The sequence below is a fragment of the Bos mutus genome, chromosome 22 (assembly GCF_027580195.1).
Source record: "Bos mutus isolate GX-2022 chromosome 22, NWIPB_WYAK_1.1, whole genome shotgun sequence".
In the NCBI taxonomy this organism is placed as follows: Eukaryota; Metazoa; Chordata; class Mammalia; order Artiodactyla; family Bovidae; genus Bos; species Bos mutus.
Window position 1 is genome coordinate 32,597,303 of NC_091638.1, and position 21,690 is coordinate 32,618,992.

A 21,690-nucleotide genomic window follows, 5' to 3' on the forward strand; every position below is an offset into this window, starting at 1 on the left:
TTGCCTTTTTTTTTTTTTTTTTTAAGTTTTGTTCTCAAAAGTCATTGGTTTTTATCACAATATTGTTGATTTGAAACATTATACATTTCGTGTATCCATAATGACTCACAGTTTTTAAAGATTGTATTCCATTGATGGTTATTATAAAATATTGCCTATGTGCTCCGGATTTTGCCGTTTTAAAATGAGCTGATGTTTCACAAGGTACATTTTAGTTCACCTGGTACAATTCAAGGGACATCTTGGGTTTCATTGGGCTTCCCTTGTGGCTCAGCTGATGAAAAATCTGCCTGCAGTGCGGGAGACCTGGGTTTGATCCCTGGGTTGGGAAGATCCCCTGGAGAAGGGAAAGCCTACCCACTCTAGTATTCTGACCTGGGGAATTCCATGAACTGTGTAGTCCATGGGGTCACAAAGAGTCAGACACAACTGAGTGACTTTCACTTAGGTTTCATTAGAAGCACATTTTTCAAGTCATCTTCTGTGATTTCCACAGATGGCCAACTTTGTTCATTTTATTCCAGGAAGCGGTAGGGAAGTAAGAGAAAGGGAGTAATAGAAAGGTCTACACACATCTTTTTATTGCAATAATATCTATTATGAAAAAGTGGTAATACTGTGTGAATGCTTTTAGGATAACTAGTGTCCCTACATAGTGAATATTATGTAGACACTAAAGATAATTATGAGGGTGCTATAGGAACATGGAGAAAGTATATAATGACATTTGAAACATGCTATATAAAAATAGAATATGAAATATGCACAATTATAGGAATACTTTTGTAATAAAATAGATACATATAGGAAATACACAATGAAAACAGCTGTGAGTTTGTAGGGAAAATGAGCTTATGGCAATTTGACATTATTTTAATGTCCTTTGGTCTTTGTAAAAGCCTCAAAAATCTCATCAGATGACTTGGTTCTCCATTTGAGCACCGTCTTTAGTTAAAGTCTGTCGCCTTACGTCTGCTCCCAATAACATTTGACACAGCCCAGTGTACTATCATCGGGCTTCCCAGGTGGCTGAGTGGTAAAGAACCTGCCTGCCAATGCAGGAGACATGGGTTCAGTCCCTGGGTCAGCAAGATCCCCTAGAGAAGGAAATGGCATTCCACTCCAATATTCTTGCCTGGGAAATCCATGGACAGAGGAGCCTGGTGGGCTACAGTCTATGGGGTCACATGTCACAAAAGAGTCGGGCACAACTGAGCTACTAAACAACAACAAATGTGCTATAGTTGTTACTTTTCAGATTTCACCTGATGACCAGCTTGGATAATCATTTAGGTAACAGCAACTGACATATTGTATTACTTTTCTTTTTAGTGATGAAAATGCCAGGAAAGATTTAAAGACACTTCCAGCTTTTCCAACCAAAACTCTGCAGGAGCATCCCTCCCTTGCTTACTGGTAAGCTGAGCCAAGATGGCCCATGACCCCATTGCCATAGCCTCCATTGAGAACTACATGCTCCTCAGGAGACTGCAAGAAATATAAGTGAGGGAAATCTCAAATTGCCTATAATATGTGTCAGACTAATAAGAAGTAGACCTTGATCCTTCTAGTGACAAGATCTTGTTAAAGCTCTCTGGAGACTGTCATCCCAAGACTTGTAGTCATATGTGGAGAGTAGCCATTTGCCTTTCCATTCAAGTGCATAAAAGATTTGTAGAGTGCTGTTAAGTCATGCTTAGTATATGGGTAGTCACTGTGTAACACAGCCCTCATCTGGAGGAGCACAATGCAAGTGGTATAAAAGACAGATTTCCTTAAACAGAGGTGTTCGTAATGCACAGAAACAACCTGAATGATCAGAGGTTTCATCTACAGCCAGGAGCCGTTGTCTATTTTGAGTTGTTTTCTTTGTCTGTGTTTTAATGAACCCATAGTACCCATCTCCCATGCGACATTTTTCCTAGAGAAGTACGTTTTCTCCCCTTAAACTACTTACATTCCCTTTAAATGTATTTTCCTCAGTTTAAGGCTATGAATCCTGAAGATGGTTTTCCTTTCCAGTAAAAAACTGGTTACAAAATAAATATTCACCATGAATGAGCTATAATATGAAAGTTGGAATAGTTCCCAAGTCAATAGTGAGAGTGAGTGCTGAGGCTACATTGCATCCTGAATCTGGAGCCTTTTAAATGAATCATTGTTAAGTGACAGTTTCTTAACAGTAAAAAGCAAAGACCAATTACTGTTGATTATTGGGTATATAGAGATAAAAACGTTTATTCTTCTCATTATACTTGAGATGTGACTAACAAGCTACCAGTCTAAAAGGAGGGTAAATAACTGAATGGTGTCAAAGGTGATCAGAGTTCACCTGTTTTTCCCCTTTCTAATCAAAAAGTTTTATCCTAAGACAATAATGAAGGTATTATTACCTTCTCCTAAGGTATTATGTGCACAAGTCATGAGAGTAGAGTATTTTAGATTGAACACTCATGTAGAAGCATTTTTAATTCTTTCTAAATCTTAGCAGTTTAAGGAAAATGTCTATAATACCTTACACCTGCTGATCTCTTTAAAAACTTTTAATTTCCCCAGCAAGTCTCTCTAGCATTTAATAATATTGTTTTGTATTTATTATATTCCATCAGTTATGGGAGAAAATATTAGTTTTTCATTTGATGAATTGATGTTATTTTCCTTTTCTAATAACTTAAGGTTTTAAAATTTTACACATAAGTAAGTTATATAAAATTGTAAACAGTCAAGACAAGGTAGTCAAATGTCTGAGGTCCAAGAGTCTGTGTCCTACAAAAACGAAAGTCACCCAGCTTCTATCTCCTGAACAAGTTGGTCTAGGCCTTCTTTCTCAAGTATTTTCAGTGGCTACCTGGAAACCTTGAAATGGAATCTGTACTTCACACAGTCGTATATTGCTCTACTTTTCATTTCCTTGTTTTACAGTGAGGACAGAGTAATTGAACATTATTTGAAAATCAAAGGTCTGACTCGGGGTCAAGCTGTCGTTCAGTAAGTATCTTTCTGAAGATATGGTTGTAATGTCTTCTGTTTGAGAAAGTCATCTGAAATGATTTCTGTTGTACAGTTGGTGTGCATATAGTACCTGGCTAGAAGTGTCTTGCCATGAATTACAAACTTCATGGGCTATTCTATACTTTGGTGTCATCAATTCAGATGCCTACCAATGTCAGGCAGGTAACAAAAATGAGATTGTGGTGACTGTGGTGAATTAGAGAGCTTTTGACCTGGCTGGAGACAAGGCTACTCAGCCTCAGCATTCAGGCATAATGTTGCCAAATCATCTAATGTTTTTCAAGAAAAAAAGGAAATTACAGTTTTTAAATCCTATTTTTTTTCTTTTTTATTTATTTTAGTTGGAGGCTAATTACTTTCCATTAAATCCTAATTTAAAAAATTGCAAAGTAATGTTAAGAAACTTTAGTACAACGTGAGGCAGACAGTACCTGTCTGGAGGCCATGTTTGGTCACCTGGTTGGTAGCTCTATTTTGGGTGGAACACAGTGCTAGGTTGGATCATCTTGTTTCTTCCTGGTACAAACAGCAGACTGTAATGATAGATTTCTACATTTTAGACCTACAGAGTATCTGTTGTTTATTAAGAACAGTTTACAAGCTACATTGAAGTTTTTAAATTATAAAAACTAAATTTATAATTTTTAAGTTGTAAAAACTAATATAGCATTACAATATTGTGGAATAACTTTTATGATGATAGAAGGTTTTTTTTTGTTTGTTTTTGTAAATCTGCCGAATATAGCATAAATCATGTGAGAAGTGAAATAAGGACTTGGTGATCACTATTCCCCCGTCAGGTATAGATTTCTCCCACATCCCTGCTCTTGCAGTCATCTCCTTTTTATCACAGTATACCTGCTGGGATTTTCAAGGCAGAAATCAGAAGTTAGCAGTTCCAAAGCTGAATCCCTGATTTGTGCCCACCTTCTGAACTGAAAAATAAAAAGGAATAGCAATTTCCATGAATGATTTTAGGTTAGGTTAATGAGCATATTATTAACTGTTCTTGATTAAATGTAGTATCTTCTTATTTCCTTTGATCATTATCGTTATGGCTCCAAGTAAGAGACTGTCTAACTCAGTAGTTAAGGCTCTAGACTGTGGAATCCAACTCACTTTGTGTGGGAATCCTGGCTGTGCAGTGTAATTGCTACCTGGCCTTGGCACATCTACTTAACTGTTTATATTCACTTACATGGAGACCTTTTACTTTGAAGAATTATCACGTTTATTGATTACAAGGTCCAGAGCCACTGATCTTCAAAATGTTATTAAACAGCCCACTTGTATCAAACAGGAGTCTCAGTTTTTTGTGGGCAGAAAGGAAATCTTACACAATTTAGTCCACTCCATAAACTCTTAAGGGCTACCCTGGTGGCTCAGTGGTAAAGAATCTGCCTGCTAATGCAGGAGATGCAGGTTTGATCCCTGGGTCAGGAAAATCTCCTGGAGAAGGAGATAGCAACCCACTCCACAGTTCTTGCCTGGGAAATCCCATGGACTCAGAAGCCTGGTGGGCTACAGTTCATGGGGTCACAAAAGGGTCGGACACGACTGAGCAACTAAACAACAACAACATAAAGTCTTAAAAGAATAAAATAAATACTTGTTGAATTAAAAATAACAAGAGGTATATAATCACTTTAACTTTTTTGAGGGAGTACATACATTTAAAAATCTTATTTACAATAGTAGATTTACAATAATAAAACTCACTCTTTTAAAGCATATATTTCTAAGAGGTTTGACTTTATTTCTAAAATGTACCACCATCAATATATAGATTACCTCTATGTTTTATTTATTATGAGCAAGACTCAAAAGTTGATTCTAGTGTCTTGCATCATTAAGTGCTAGTTAAAAAAAACTTGCAATTTGTGTTTATAATAAAGTATAATATGTTTCTGAGTCATAGAAATTTTAATATGCAGACAATATTTCCTATAGCTTTTTGAAATTGAGTTTTTGTTAACAACCTTCTAACATTTGAGTGAGGTAAAATGTATTACTCCCTAGAGTGGTTTATTCTATTTCTGCCTTTAGTCAAAGAAGTGGTTTTAATGAGAAAGCAGATACAAATGGTGTTTCTTTAGATCACTTTTCCCAAAAGGACCCTCTAACTAATTTAATAAGAGGTTATAACATATATTCATTTTTCATAGGTATATGAAAATAGTAGAAGCTCTGCCAACCTATGGAGTCCATTATTATGCAGTAAAGGTAAATACTTTCATATGACGAAGCTTTCATCATGACTGTGTTATCATATGAGCATTAGTGAACAGCATTAACTTCCTAAAAATCACATAAATCAATATGCATATTTATGTAAATTTTCTCTAGGAATTTCAGCTTTTAGAGTAAGATTGAATTTCTTAAAAAAACATAAAAGCCTGATTGTATCTTGTCATTGTTATAGCAAATTATAAAGCATATTATCTTTGTAAAATGCTAGCTATGTTCAAATGTGTTCCCAAAGCCTCTATTAGCCCTGAAATATTCAGATCATTCTCTTCTGGTACACCTATGCATTTACCTACTTTTGCTTATTTATGTCTTTCAATTGGGCACCTTTCCAATACTACTAGATGTACATTTCATACCACCTTTGTATGAGAATCATTGGAGAATCATCCCATATCATTTAAGCAGCTTCATAAAATCCTCAAGTTTCTACAAGATTTGTAGTACCCATTTTCAGTTGGTATGTTTTATATTTGAGTAGTATTTTTAGATTTCATACACATGGAGAAATTGACTAAGAAAAACTTTGAGATGATAGAGAACAAAGCATATTGTTAATAAAAGAGTCTTGTTTGAAAGAGGTATAATTTTATACTTGGTCAATCTTGAGTGACTTTCCAAGTTCTGACAGTGTTTGCAATTCCAAATGGTGGGGAATTGAATCATACATACCTGTATGATGAGGACACCTTTTACTAAAAATATGTAGCAATTCCATTTTAATTTCTACTGATTCTTAATTTGTTTGCATATGGGTATATGTTTAAGCCCAAGTTTTTTCTTTCCCTTTGTCAGTATACCCTTTCTTTGGCAAGACCTAAAAGATAAATTTATGAGTAAAAAAAAAATTCCTCCTCTCCCCTTATATACCTCAAAGTCATTATTCAAGCATCTTGTCTTTGAATCATTTAACTCATCCGAAGAGTGCTTTAGTATTCCCATGTTCCTTGTTAAGTTTATAAACATTAGGATTTGGAACCACTTTTCTCATCTTGGTAATTCTTTGGAAACTTCCCTTACCTTTATAGCTAGTTACTAATCAAGAGAACAAAGAGCTTTTTTCTTTTTCTTTTTTTTTTTTAAATGACTAACTGGCTTTGTACTCTGGATTAATTACTCGTTGAATTACTTATATTTTATATCTTCTTTCCAATTGTTTAATCCTAACAGTAATATGTCTTTCTTTTTGATGGTGTTAATAGTATTGGTGTGTTTTGATTTATAGATCTTATTTGAAGAAATTCTAAGAAAGTGTTCTAATAACAAGTCAGGATTTTATAGTGTTTTGTTTACCAAGACAAAATTATTTTGACTTGCTGATACTTGTTAAAGCAAGAAATTGGTAGATATTACTTCATCTCTAGAAGACTTAACAATTAGGTCTTGGTTCTCATGTTTTTCCATCTTCCAGGATAAACAAGGACTTCCTTGGTGGCTTGGAATCAGCTATAAAGGAATTGGCCAGTATGATTTGCAAGATAAGGTGAAACCTCGGAAAGTAAGTGTGAATCGTTTCAGACACGGGAACACTAAGCTGTTCTAGAGCTAGAAACGTCACTTTAAGAGGCAACAAGCAATCTTGGGTAAAGAATTTTTGATTAGTGAAGTCCTAGGTGTACAGAAGAGTCAAGTTAAATGTGAGATACTTTTTATAACTCATTCATGCACCATTTATACAGCAATTCCATGTCTGATCATTTATTAGTAAAATTATGCACAAAGATTTAACTACAAGGATGTTGATCACAGCATAGTTTATAAGTGTACACATCTAATTTCTATTTTAAGTTAGTATGAACATGATGATGTCATTTGTTTAATAAATTTTATCTATATATAAAAAAGATACATACATATACATCTTTACATTGAATGGATAAACAAATGGATGAACTGTAAAGATGTAAGCCAAAAATTTGAGTACTGGTTACCTCTCAGGGGTATAGTTACAAGTAATCTTCTTTCTACTGTTGCTGTTATCCTTGCTTGTCTTTGTTTCACAATTTTCCACACTTAACATGTCTACTTTTGATAAAGGAATTATGTGCTGTTTAATAAAGGTACACTATCTGGCTTGGATTTTCCAGAGCTAATAAGTTACATTCTCGGCAATTTGATTGTGAGATTGTTCCTCTTGACCAAGCGTAAGTGTACAATACTTCTTATTGCCTGTGTAAGAATTGATGAGTTTGTGTAGATGACCATCGAGCTGCTCCGGCCTACTCAGTATTATAGGAACATAACTTACTCATGCTGGTAGGTTTTGCCACCCTCCCTGTCCTCTGCTGCCATGTCTGGGAATCACAGCTATTGAAACAATGGCCTATAATAACAGACCGTGGTCCAGCGGCCTGCATCATCACATCCCTACATCACAGCCTTAAATAGCTCTTGGCACTTCCATCTGTCTCTGGCTTTAATGTGTACTAGAAAAACAGCCATGTTTTTCATAAAGTCAGGCCCTGTTCATAATACCACATGCTCTTCATCTTCTAAGTGTCCATTCAGCTTCAATTGGTGCTTACAATCTTCCTTTGAGTTTAGGCAATAAATAAGCTACCCTTTTCTCCTCATTTTATGGTTGTGAAACTGGCACAGAAAACATGAAAGGGTGTCTGCCAGAGCAAACCACAGTCCCCTTTGAATGCCTATTCAGCTCTCCTGGATCAGACTGGCTGGGCACTGTGGCTTCCTATTGGGGATTCTCAATAAAAGTAAGACAGCATTCAACAGAGATCTGCCTGGTGACTGACAGTAAGCAAACCTGTGTGTAATTACGCAGTTAGAACTTGATCTCTGTAATTTTGGCCCAGTGACCCAGATCAATTGAAATAAGGAATATTTAATTTCCAGGAGTATAAGTAATTAGTGGTTATGTTTTGGGTTTGAGTTTTTGTTTGTTTGTTTGTTTGTTTTGGTGGTGCCACAGGGCCTATGGGATCTCAGTTCCCTGACCAGGCATTGAACCCTAGTCGCAGCAGTGAAAGCCCTGAACCCTAATCGCTAGGCCACTTGGGGAACTCCCCAACAAGGATGTATTTGAAAGTTTGTTTCTAAGATTAAATTTCCAATAATGATAAATAATGATAAATTTCTAATAAAGAAATGATAGGCATATCATTTTTTGAATATTTTTCAAAATCATTTTTCTGTGCAGTTATACATTTTGATGTTTTTAGAAAACGTTTTAAATAATCATTTTAAAAGAAACAGACAAAAAAAGCACCTACTATAGAAGCATGTCAGTTGGGGTAGCAAGTCCTTCAGTCTTCATCCCTCGCCTGTTTATAAACATTGTCAAGAGGCCGATACTGATTCATACAGACTTTGTCAGTGTGTATACCAAGCAACAGCAGCAGCATACCAAGCTTTTACAGCGTGAAAGAAACCTTACTATATATACTATTTCTTTTCTTTTTTAAAAAAAAATATTTATTTATTTCTGTATTTTGACTGTGCTGGGGCTTAGTTGCAGCACATGGAATCTTCACTCATGGCATGTGAACTCTTAATTCCAGCATGTGGAATCTAGTTCCCTGACCGGGGATCAAACCCAGGTCCTCTGCATTGGGAGTGTGGAGTCTTAGGCGCTGAACCACCCGGGAAGTCCCTGTATGCTATTTCACACTATGTCATATTTCTCCAAGCCACTTATAAAACCGATCTCTTTTCACTCTTTTTAAAGCTGCCTAGTTCTGTATGGTGTCGAAATACTTACTTTATTTAGAACTGGTTATTTAACCAGTTCTCTCGTGATGGACACGTGGGTTGTTTCCACTGCTAGGAGGACGGATTTGGAACATAATGAGTTTCTTATTGAAACTAGCCCCTAGTTTATCTATCATGTAGGATCAAATGACTGCCTTTCATGTTTTCTTATGGCAGACCTCATCTCGGTTGACTTTTTTTTTTTTGGTAATTTATTTCTTCCCTGAATTCTACGTTAATAACATTTCTTTAAAATTGTTTGTTCTGAATTTGCATGTAAAATATAACTTAAATTGACTCAAATAATTTCTTAGCTAATGTGCCTTGAGAAAATTGAGATTCTCACAGACTAAATGGATCTACTAAAAACAACCAGGCTTTCTTCCAAAATAATGGTGAATCAGAATCTGCACAGTAAATATTGCTGTTAATTTCCTCTCAGTTGCTCATGACTCACAGGCCTTTCTTCACATTCACAGTTTCATAGAAATTGCTAAATATTGTTTGACACTGATCATAATCAGGTTTGCTTGTTCATTTTAGAGTCTAGACAAGGATCAGAAGCCACTTCCTTCTAGAGTTTTCCTATTTCATTTTTAAGATATGCCACTCAGTTTGAAAGGGACCATAAACAGATCATCCGGTGTCATCACTGTCTTGCTTTCTCTTTCTTGGTTATTTTTGGAGGTACCCACTCTCTACTATAGTTCACCTCCTCCTTGCTTCTTCTGTTAAGTCTGACAAGGGATTCTGCTTCCGTATCTTTATTTTTCCCTGTTCAGACAACTTAAGGGTTTTGTTGGCGGGTGGAGTTTTTCAAGTCCCTGTCCTGGCTCAGTTGGCACAAATAAGGGAGTGCATAATTTAAAAGGACGTGAACACTGATATATAAAAGGAGGACATGCTTCAGCTGTTTTCATGGGCCAATGCTCCAGCAAGTTACCAATGGCTGGGCAGAAAAGAAGGTCAGATTGGCAAATCGGAATGAAACAAAAGCCGGAGTGGGAGTCTGGGTAGATACTCAGCCTCTTGAACCACATGCCTGCTGTATTATAATTACATGGCTTAAAAACAGACCAGAAGGAGGAAGGTTTGCCAATAACATGTCAAAAGGCTATTTTGAAAAATGGTTGGTCCGAGTCCCAAAGGCTGAACCCTTCTGTCCTTTCTACGTGTCTATCAGTTATAGCCTCTGAATGTTGGGGACTGTATTTGTTTTACCTCCCAGAATACCCAGCAAAAGCATCTGTGTAGGATAATGATACAGGCCAAGGGTTTGGGAAGAAATCCAAAGCCTGTCTCTGATGTCTGTTTGCTGTGTGACCTTGGGCAAGTTGCTTAACCTATTTTTAAACTCAGTTTCCCGATCTGCACAATGGTGATGCCACCAACTACATAGGGTGGTTGTAAAAGTTAAATGAGATTATATTTAGCATTATGCCTGATTTGCAGTCATTACTCCATACCTGGTAATTACTCATTGATGGTGAGGGAGAGAGGCAATAACGAAGGGTATGAGAAATATTTTTGGATTCCTATTTGATTAAGGAAGGATCCGACATTGCTGTAGACCTAGCGCCTTAGTGTGCCACCTGAGAGTACACGCTCACATTTTCTATTTTCAGAGGCTGGTAAGCATTCTGCCTCTCTCAGTTCATTCACCACAATGCCCTAAGGTATGATGCAGATTAAAGAGAAAAGTTTTAAATTCAGAGTTATAATCCACAAAGATTTCAGGTATTAAAAATTCAGATCATAAGCAGTTTTTCTTTTAAATCTGCCCTTTCAACATGAAATGTGTCATTGCAAATTCTTTGGGAATATGAAACATACGAGAACTCAGCTTCAAATTGTAGGATATTCACACTTAAAAACGATGAAACTTTATTAAAAAAAAAAAAAAAAAGCAAACACATTCCTTCTGGGTTTTTATTGTTCACTCAGTATTTCAAGTCTTCACAAAGTAGACAGTGGGTCAGTGTCTGAGTAAAGTGTCAGTATCTGTCATGGCTGATTTGTACCCCTCCAGCAAGTTATTTCACTGGGGAAAGCCAGAACCTGTCAGAGGTGGGAGGAATAAAAATGACATGCTAGTCAAGGTGTTACAGTAGACCATCGTAGGATAAAATGCTTTTCAAGATTAATATCTTGCTGCATTATAACACTCTAAGAGAGTCTTAAGATACACTTCATTACCCCAGGACATTTCAGGGTGGGGAAGAGGCCTTTAAACATCAGTTAACTAAACTTTTTTTTTTTTTTTTAATTATTGGATTTTCCCGTTGCCTAGAGCCAGACAAATTAAGTAACCAGCACAAAAATCTTCCTCTTGCCTTGTCATGAAAGTACAATGTTCATTTTATTTAAACTCAGTGACTTGCGTATTCTTCTAAGCATGGCCAACTTTTGTGTGTGTGCGTGTGTGTGTGTGTGTTTAGTTGGAGGATAATTACTTTACAGTGTTTCTGTCATACAACGACATGAGTCAGCCATAAGCGTACTTACATCCCCTCCCTCTTGAGCCTCCCTCCTTGTCCCCCCACCCCACCCCCAGGTCATCACAGAGCACCAGGCTGAGCTCCCTGTACTACCCCTCAGCTTCCCACTAGCTGTGAGCACAGCCAACCTGATGATTTCTAAGTCCTGCTTGCTTCTTCCCCCCGCCCCCATCACCATGGACCTCGATTTGAATGCTAGTTCTAATGCTGCTGAAATGCTAGAGGAGGTTAAGAGTAGGAGAGAGAAGATAACGTGTGCTGCCCACTTGTACTTTCTACATCAATACAAAATGAATTGTGGTGTGCAGGGAGAAAAACGAATTGCAGAACCCAAAGACCGTCCATCCTGTTTGTAAAGTCTATAATTAAGCTCCAGCCACACCAATAATCAATGTGATTGTTAAAACCTTCCACAGAGTCAGTGGGAGGAGAACCAAAGCCTTATAGTATGGATTTGAAATGGAAACCAGTCCTGCACTCTGCTTACCCGCTGGCTGACCTGCAGCTGTCTCTTAGCCTTTTGGGTCTCTGTTTTCTCAACTATCAAAATCAAAGAATTCTGTGTCTCTACCTCACAGCTCCTTATGTGGACCCGATGAGTTAGTGAATTCCTTCATTGACTACTTATTTTTCTTTTCTTTTTAAAACTTTTTATTGAAGTATAGCTGATTTACAATGTTGTGTGACATTCAGATGGATGGCAAAGTGATTCATACAATCGTGAATACATATACATCAATTTTTTTCAGATTTTTTCTCTTATAGATTATTATAAAATATTGAGTATAGTTCCCTGTTCTATACAGTTGGTTATTGTTGGTTGTCTGTTTTATATATAGTATTGTATATATGTCAATTCCAAACTCCTAATTTATCCCTCCCCTCCTCCTTTCCCATAGACATTGCACACACACACACAAAACCTTACAGTTACTTGTTTTTCCCTTCATACCATACTCTAATTTATAGAAACTTTACTGGGCAGCACAGGTATTTGTCTTTTCCTCCTATAATTAATCACTATGAGAATTTGAAGCAGATCTTCTAAGACAGGGAACTCAGAGAATTGGATGGGCATTGTTGAGTCTCCATTTCCATCTCGTGACCAGTAGGCAGATGGAAAGAAGCCAAGGCAAGCAGCCTTGTTCATAAAAATCACCAGGTCTAACTGCAAAAGAGTCTGGAAGTGTATCCTCTAGGTGGGTGGCCGTGGACAAAGCCATCACTCAAAGTGTTTTGTTATGAAAAGAAAGGAGGAAAAATAGATCCTGGGGGTGACAAGTAGTTTTCTGTCCTTCTGTGTTTGTTCCCTTTGAAGTCTTTCAGGGGGGATGGTTAATGAGAAACAAACAAGTTAGCAGAGCCTGAAGATACAGATTTTGAATAGTCTCTGATGGGAACCAAGGAGACAGAGGGATGAAAAGGGGACAGGTGGGGATGTTTCCTGTTTCAGGGACGGCTTCTCTGAGAAAGGTAACATATGAGCTGAGACCTGAAGGGTGAGAAGGAGCCAGGCTTAAAACAAAGCGTGGGCTGGCATGTTCATGTCAGAGAACAGTGTATGCTGATGGAAGGGGGACAGGCGTGTTATAAAAACTGAGAGACCCCTGCAGCTGGAGCTTAAAGAATGAGTTTGTTCCCTGTAGAAACTGAAGGTGATGGTTGACAAAAATAAAGTGACTGCTGGTCAGGCAAAACCATTAGATTTCTTTATTTCATCTGTTGCTCTGTGTTGATAGGCACTTATCGAATGGCTGAATTGTTGGCATATACAGAAAAATGAAAGACAGATCTCTAATAGGACTGACCAGTCCAAATGCAGAAAAACCAGTTAGTATGTAAAGCATGGTAAAGTTTTTCTGTTTCACAAGGCATAAACAGTATTCTTCATTCTGTACTTATAACTAAAGATCAATTTGGCTTCAATTCATTCATCCTTCCGGAACAAAATTCTAGCAATATACTCTGTTTGATATTTTTCCAACAAATTTTCTTGAACCTTTTCTGTTTGCAAGGGCTCTGAACGTGTGCTTTATATTCTTTATCTCATGTAAGGAAAAACCCACATCTTAGTCATCAAGGCCCTGACAATCTACCCGAAAAGACAAAATCATGATTTTTATTGAAAATATTTAAAAAGCAGTGATGGTGGTTTGGCTGCTAAGTTGTGTATGACTCTTTGTCTGTAGCCCACCAGGCTCCTCTCTCCATGCAATTTCCCAGGCTAGAGTACTGGAGTAGGTTGCCATTTATTTCTCCAGGGGATCTTCCCCTCCCAGGGATTGAACCTGGGTCTCCTGCATTGCATGCAGATTCTTCACCAACTGAGCCACCAGGGAAGCCTAGGTACCAATTTGTGAGAAGGGATGCCAGCTGTCAGCATCCAGAAAAGTCATGCAGGTATCTCTGAACGACAGGTCAGCACTGGCTATACCAGATACATGCAGCGAACACTCTAGGTACTAACAGGTGTCATGAGATCAGCCCTGAGAGATTAGAGATTTGGCCACAGAAGGAATTTATATGAGATGACATTCTCCTGATCAGATTTTATGTTATGCATTTTCTGATACCCAGGACATCTTCACCTAAACATTTCAAAAAATACTCAGAATGGTTTGTTCCTTGCATTTAAGACCTTATGTTTTATGTGTGCAAGATTATAACATCACATCTGAAAACCTGAGTATGCACCATTGGGTTGTTGTTGTTGTTCAGTCACTAAGTCGTATCCAACTCTTTGCAACCCCATGAACTTCAGCACGCCAGTCTTCTCTGTCCTCCAGTATCTCCTGAAGTTTGCTCAAACTCATGTTCATTGACTCGGTGATGCCATCCAACCATCTCATCCTCTGTCACCTCCTTCTCCTCCTGCCTTCAATCTTTCCCAACATCAGAGTCTTTTCCAGTAAGCCAGCTCTTCACATCAGGTGGCCAAAGTATTGGAGCTTCAGCTTCATCATCAATCCTTCTCTTGAATATTCAGTGTTAATTTCCTTTAGAATGGACTGGTTTGATCTCCTTGCAGTCCAAGGGGACTCTTAAGAGTCTTCTCCAGCACCCAATTCGAGAGCATCAATTCTTTGGCAGTCAGCCTTCTTTGTAGTCCAACTCTCACATCTGTACATGACTACTGGAAAAACTGTGTCTTTGACTATATGAGCCTTTGTCAGCAAAGTGATATTTTATGGAATTTTAGTTCAGCACACCAGACACTGAGAGCATGGCCTCTTAATATCTTATCAGTTGCTTTAAGTCCCTCTAGGAGGTAACGTTTGCATTTAGAAAACAATCCGGACAGCTATTTATTTCTAAAGGCATTACCTAGTTGAGAAAGAGAGAACTCCAAAAATCATTATTTTATTGCAAAACTTTTATCATCTTCTTCAACACACACCACCTACCAAAGTGGAAGTGAAAGTTAAGTTGCTCAGTCGTGTCCGACTCTTTTCGACCCCATGGACTGTAGCCTACCAGGCTCCTCCCTCCATGGGATTCTCCAGGCAAGAGTACTGGAGTGGGTTGCCATTTCCTTCTCCAGGGGATCTTCCCGACCCAGGGATTGAACCCAGGTCTCCCGCATTCCAGGCAGATGCTTTAACCTCTGAGCTACCAGGGAAGCCTACCAAAGCATAGTTATATTACTAACAGTGATGAGTCAGCTTTTCTCAGTCTCTGAACTATCGATGTTGGGGGCCAGATCATTCTGTCCTGCACATGATCTGATATTCAGCAGTATTCCTGGCCTCTAACCACAAGATGCTAGAAACAGCCTCCCCTCCAGTGTGAGAACCGAAAGTATCTCCAGACATGGCCAGATGTTCTGGCGGTTGTGAGTGAGGGTGGGAAGTGAAGCAAAATCATCATTGGTTGAATAAGTAAGTAAAATATGAGAGACTCAGAGTCCTTTTCCTACAAATGGCTACTGTAATTGCTGCTCTTTTTTCCTGTGAGGTAGAACTGGGAATTACTCCTTTTTCCTCCTCTTTTCGGTTAACATAACAAATCTCCATAGAGTATTCTTCTCAGATGAGAAAGGTGGGACACTGGGGACTTTGGAGCCATCCTTGTGCTTGAGTGTGAATCTCAGATCTGCACCTATTTTGCTTTATGTCCTTGCTCTGTCTACTTAAGTACCTCTGAGCCCCAGTATTCTCTTCTGTGAAATGGAGCTAAATGCAGTACCTCCCTATAAGGTTGTTGGGAACACTCACTCTCAGTCACATAAATATTTCACTGGTCAAAGTGGCTGGCTGAACAGAAGGTAGGTCAATTTGGCTTTCTCAAAGCTCATTATCCTACAAAATTCTAATTTTCTGGTACTCCAGAAGGCAAACAACACTGTCTTCCAACAGCACAAGAGACAACTCTACACATGGACATTACCAGATGGTCAATACTGAAATCAGATTGATTGTTTTCTTTGTAGCTGAAGATGAAAAAAATCTCTATACAGTCAGCAAAAATAAGACCTGGAGCTTACTGTGGCTCAGATCATGAACTCCTTATTGCAAAATTCAGGCTTAAAGAAAGTAGGGGAAACCACTAGACCATTCGGGTATGACCTAAATCAAATCTCTTATGATTATACACTAGAGGTGACAAATAGATTCAAGGGATTAGATATGGTAGACAGGGTTCCTGAAGAACTATGGACAGAGGTTTGTAATATTGTACAGGAGGAGGTGACCAAAACCATCCCAAAGAAAAATGCATGAAGGCAAAGTGTTTGTCTGAGGAGAACTTAAAAATAGCTGAAAAAAGAAGAGGAGCAAAAGGCAAAGGAGAAAAGGAACAGTACATCCAACTGAATGCAGAGTTCCAGAGGTTAGCAAGGAGCGATAAGAAAGCCTTCTTAAATGAACAATGCAGAGAAGTAGAGGAAAATAATACAATGGGAAAGACTAGAGCTCTCTTCAGGAAAATTGGAGCTACCAAGGGAATATTTCATGTAAAGATGGGCACAATAAAGGACATAAGCAGCAAGGACCTAACAGAAGCAGAGGAGATTAAGAAGAAGTGGCAAGAATACACAGAAGAACTATACAAAAAAAGGTCTTAATGACCTGGATAACCATGATGGTGTGGTCACTTCCCTAGAGCCAGACACCCTGGAGTGTGAAGTCAAGTGGGCCTTAGAAAGCATTACTATGAACAAAGCTAGTGGAGGTGATGGAATTCCAGCTGAGCTATTTCAAATCCTAAAAGATGATGCTGTGAAAGTGCTGCACTCAATATGTCAGCAAATTTGGAAAACTCAGCAGTGGCCACAGGACTGGAAAAGAACAGCTTTCATTCTAATCCCAAAGAAAGGCAATGCCAAAGAATGTTCAAACTATCAGATAATTATACTCATCTCACATGCTAGTAAGGTAATGCTCAAAATCCTTCAAATGACGTTTTAGCAGTATGTGAATCAAGAACTTCCAGGTGTACAAGCTGGATTTAGAAAAGGCAGAGGAACCAGAGATCAAATTGCCAACATCCTTTGGATCATAGAGGAAGCAAGGGAATTCCAGGAAAAAATTTGGTTCTTCTTCATTGACTACACTACAGTCTTTGAATGTGTGGATCACAACAAACTGGAAAATTCTGAATGAGATGGGAATACCAGAGCACCTTACTTGTCTCCTGAGAAACCTTGTCTCCTGTTAGGGGTCAAGAAGCAACAGTTAGAACCAGATATGGAACAACAGGCTGGTTCAAAATGGGAACGGAGTACAATGAGGCTGTATATTGTCAGTCTGCTTAGTTAACTTATATGCAGAGTCTACCATGTGAAATGCTGGGTTGGATGAATCACAAGCTGGAATAAGATTGGTGGGAGAAATATCAACAACATCAGATATGCAGAGGATACTATTTCTGCTTGCTAATGGCAGAAAGCGAAGAGGAACTAAAGAGCCTCTTGGTGAAGGTGAAAGAGGAGAGTGAAAAAGCTGGTTTAAAATTCAGCATTCAAAAAACTAAAACCATGGCATCCATTCCCATCACTTCATGGCAAATAGATGGGGAAAAAGCGGAAACACTGATTTCCATTTTCACTTCCAGTGAAAAAAACACATATTTTATTTTCCTGGGCTCCAGAATTGCTAAGGATGGTGTCTGCAGCCACAAAATTAAAAGACACTTGCTCCTTGGAAAAAAAGTTATGACAAACTTAGACAGCATATTAAAAAGCAGAGATATCACTTTGCCAGCAAAGGTCCATATAGTCAAAGCTAAGCTATGGTCTTTCCAGTAGTCCTGTACGAATGTGAGAGCTGGACCATAAAGAAGGCTGAGCACCAAAAAATTGATGCTTTTGAACTGTGGTACTGGAGAAGATGCTTGAGAGTCCCTTGGACTGCAAGGAGATCAAGCCAGTCAATCCTAAAGGAAATCAACTCTAAATATTCATTGGTAAGACTGATGCTGAAGCTCCAAAAGTTTGGCCACCTGATACAAAGAGCCAGCTCATTGGAAAAGACCCTGATTTGGAGAAAGATTGAAGGCAGGAGGAGAAGGGGGTGACAAAGAGTGAGATAGTTGGATGACATCACTGACTCAATGGACATGAGTCTGAGCAAACTCCAGAAGATAGTGAAGGACAGGGAAACCTGGCTTGCTGCAGTCCATGGGGTTGCAAAGAGCTAGACAGGAGTGAGCAACTAAACAACAGCAACAAGCTGGCTTGTGGGTACTAAGAGTATACACATCAAGCGTAACTTTTTTTACATGAATAAAGTAAGTAATACTTTGATTTCTTTTGCTTCAAGTTATAGCAGGGGAATTACTCTGAGTCATTACTTGATGTACAGTCATACACCACGGCTGTGACTATCCCAAATTTAGTCATTTCCAGGTGAATCTGCAGTTAAATGATTAACCTGTGTTATAAGTGCTATTTAAAAAAAAAAGTTTCTGATGACATCTTTCCTATCATTACCTAGTGTTAAAACTTTGGACCCCGTCAGCTTTCAGCCCATCAAGATTCACACAGACAGTTGAATCCGTTCTGTCCAAGACTTTTCCGCGTCTTTCAGTACTCCAAAGGTCCCCCTTGCTGGTGCACACTTCTCGGCATTTTTTATGTGTTAGGGCATGTCCCTTCTTTTTCTGAGTGCTTCAGACCAGAGGGAGCTTGCTAGCTTGCTGCCATGAGTCTCCCTGTGGGTGTGCCCTTGACCTGTCCCCATGTCCCTCCTCTATGACCTTGGCAATACAGAAACAGTGGACAGATTTCCTACCTAGAGGGTGTAGCAGGAAACGACCAATGAAATCAAAAGAGATAGAGCAGTTTTTACAGAGGCTGACGCTCATGGCTTTGGAAACCTGAGGGACACAGATGTGTCAACAGAATAACTCGACTGTTTCTCATCAGTGGAAAGACAGATATGGGATCAAGACAGCTCTGTTTTTAGTTCTAGTTCTGCTATTAAGTGGGCTTCCCTGGTGGCTCAGATGGTAAAGAATCTGTCTGCAATGCAGGAGACCGGGTTTGATCTCTATATTGGGAAGATCCCCTAGAGAAGGAAATGGCAACCCACTCCAGTATTCTTCCCTGGGAAATCCCATGGATGGAGAAGCCTGGCAGGCTATAGTCCACAGGGTCACAGAGTCCCACGACTGCTATTAAGTGGCTCTTCTCCGTTTTCAGAAAAGATGATAAAATAAGGGAATTGGACTGAGAGTCCTTAATGGATACAACTGACTGTATCACTTACTGAATGTTGATTATGAGCCAGGCACTGTGCTAAGTGCTTTGTGAACATAATCTCAACTAAACCCTTCCAACAATCCTCTGAGGCAGGCATTGTTGGTCCCATTTTACAGATGAGGAAACTGAAACTCAGGAAAGTTAATCAACTTGCCAAATAAAGCACATGTATTGAAATCAGCATGTATGCGAAGGCACTCTGATATGGTCCAGTTGGTGCAGTAAGCATCACAAGGGAGGGGACCTGGTCATTATTTTCCAACAAGAACAGGACTTTGCATGTACAAGGTGGACAAGGTATATTTGTTAATTGAAGAAGAGTGTGTAAAGGACAAGAGCTACTTAAGTATGTGACTTCTGGTTTCTTAAAAGTCCTCCTGCTTTTCCTTATAGTCTTTTTTTCTAAAGTTTGTGATCTCAGATATTTAGGAATCACTGTGATTGTAGGATAGGAAGGGGAAAGGTGATTTCTTCCAGTTCTTTGAGTCTATAATGGTGGGGTCTAACTAAATATGAATTATAGGTTTCAACAAAATGCCTTAATTATTCAACCCGTGCATCTCATTAAAGCGTAATTGTTGTTTAGTTGCTTGGTTATTTCTGACTCTCTGCAACCCCATGGTCTGTAGCCCACCAGGCTCCTCTGTCCGTGGGATTTCCCAGGCAAGAATACTGGAGTGGGTTGCCATTTCCTTCTCCAGGGGATCTTCCTGACCCAGGGATCAAACCCAAGTCTCCTGAATTGGCAGGCAGATTCTTTACTGCTGAGCCTCCAGGGAAGCCCCAAAGTGTAATAATGTGTGGCAATTATTCTAAAACTGTCAACTTCCTTTACATCTAAGGATAAAGGGAATAGATTCTGACTATGATTTTATATACACGTTCACTTTTAAAATGGGATTTGATTCAGCTTTGGTTTTCTGTGTCACTTATTACATCTTTGACACTTTGTTTTTCTAAGACAAGGTGATTTGTAACCTAAGGAAACATTCTTTTCCTATTGTAGTTTTTTTAAATTATCTCTTTGCTACTATCACTGTTCTTATTGCTCCTCTTTGACTTTTTCAGTTGTATCTCTATTTGTTTTGTAATCTCTAAGTTAATCCTAACTATTATTTCATCTCTTGCTATCTTCTTCCTTGTTTTGATGCTAAAGGGCACAACTAATCATTCTATATGAGCATAGAGTAGACTCTTCAAAACTGTCACCCACCAGGCTCCTCTGTCTATGGAATTTTCCCGGCAAGATTACTGGAATGGGTTTCCATTTCTTCAGGGGATCTTCCCAATCCAGGACTCAAACCTGCATCTCTTTCATCTCCTTTTTTGGCAGGTGGATTCTTTACCACTGCATCACCTGGGAAGCCCAGAATGAAGTCTGGAAGACCTAATTTATAGTTTTATTGTCACCATACAAGGATTTCCTTTCGTCACTAACACCATGAATTCTAAACAGAACACAATTTCAAATTCAACCCTATTAGTGAGTGCCACATAAACAACAATAAATACTAATTAATGATTGTCATTAGGCTGGTTTAACAGTCACTTTAGGAAACAGTCCAGTTTCATGCTCTTAACTCTGTGTGGCAAAGCAAATACAATTCTTCTCTCACCCTCACCCCCCTGCAAATCTCCAAGAGTGGGAATTTTGTTTTGGCAAAAAAAAATTCTTTCTATTTTAATATGAAAATTACAAATTTTCTCTATACATATACATGCATAAAATATATATATAGTGGTGTTGGTGGTTTAGTTGCTAAGTCGTGTCCAACTCTTGTGACCCCGTGGATTGTAGCCTGCCAGGCTCCTCTGTTCACAGGATTCTCCAAGCAAGAATACTGGAGTGGGTTGCCATTTCCTTCTCCAGGGGATCATCCCGACCCAGGAATTGAACCTAGGTCTGCCTGCGTGGCAGGCAGATTTCTTTTCCGACTGAACTATGAGGGAAGATTCAATATATATAGTAGCCTTGTTCTATCCTGTAAGACAGCATACCCTATAATAGTGCTTCTCTGTACGGGGCCCAGTAAAGCATACTTAGCTCATTTGTGCCTTCCTTTGAACCTTGATCTTTTTCCTTAAATGGTTTCTTGCAATTCTTCTTCATCTTTCAGGTGATTTATTTAGAGTTGTTTAGTCACTCAGTCGTGTCTGACTGTTTGCAACCCCATGGGCTGTAGCCCACCAGGCTTCTCCGTTCATGGAATTTTCCAGACAGGATTACTGGAGTGGTTTATTAACATGTCAGGCCATTTCTCTCTCTCTCTCTTTTTTTCACTGCACTGTGCAGCTTGACTTGCAGGGATCTTAGTTCCCCCATCAAGGATTGAATCCCAGGCCACAGCAGTAAAAGCACCAAATCCTAACCACTAGACCACCAAGAGAAGCTTCCCTTATGACTCAGAGGTAAAGAATCTGCCTGCAATGCAGAAGACTTGGGTTTGATCCCTGGGTCGGGAAGATCCCCTGGAGAACAGAATGGCAACCCACTCCAGTATTCTTGCCTGGGAAATTTCATGGACA

The 21,690-nt window shown here is 38.8% G+C and overlaps 1 protein-coding gene across 5 annotated transcripts in view; it reads left to right on the top strand.

The window, feature by feature from the left end:
* The window catches only part of FRMD4B (FERM domain containing 4B), a 358,795-nt gene that overhangs the window by 308,875 nt on the left and 28,230 nt on the right, over positions 1 to 21,690 (top strand). For all 5 annotated transcript variants that reach the window (XM_070360591.1, XM_070360589.1, XM_005890968.3 and 2 more), the window contains 4 exons: positions 1,333 to 1,416; positions 2,923 to 2,988; positions 5,178 to 5,235; positions 6,671 to 6,757. In XM_070360591.1, the coding sequence (XP_070216692.1) occupies positions 1,333 to 1,416; positions 2,923 to 2,988; positions 5,178 to 5,235; positions 6,671 to 6,757 (295 nt within the window). The remainder of the gene's footprint in view (positions 1 to 1,332; positions 1,417 to 2,922; positions 2,989 to 5,177; positions 5,236 to 6,670; positions 6,758 to 21,690) is intronic.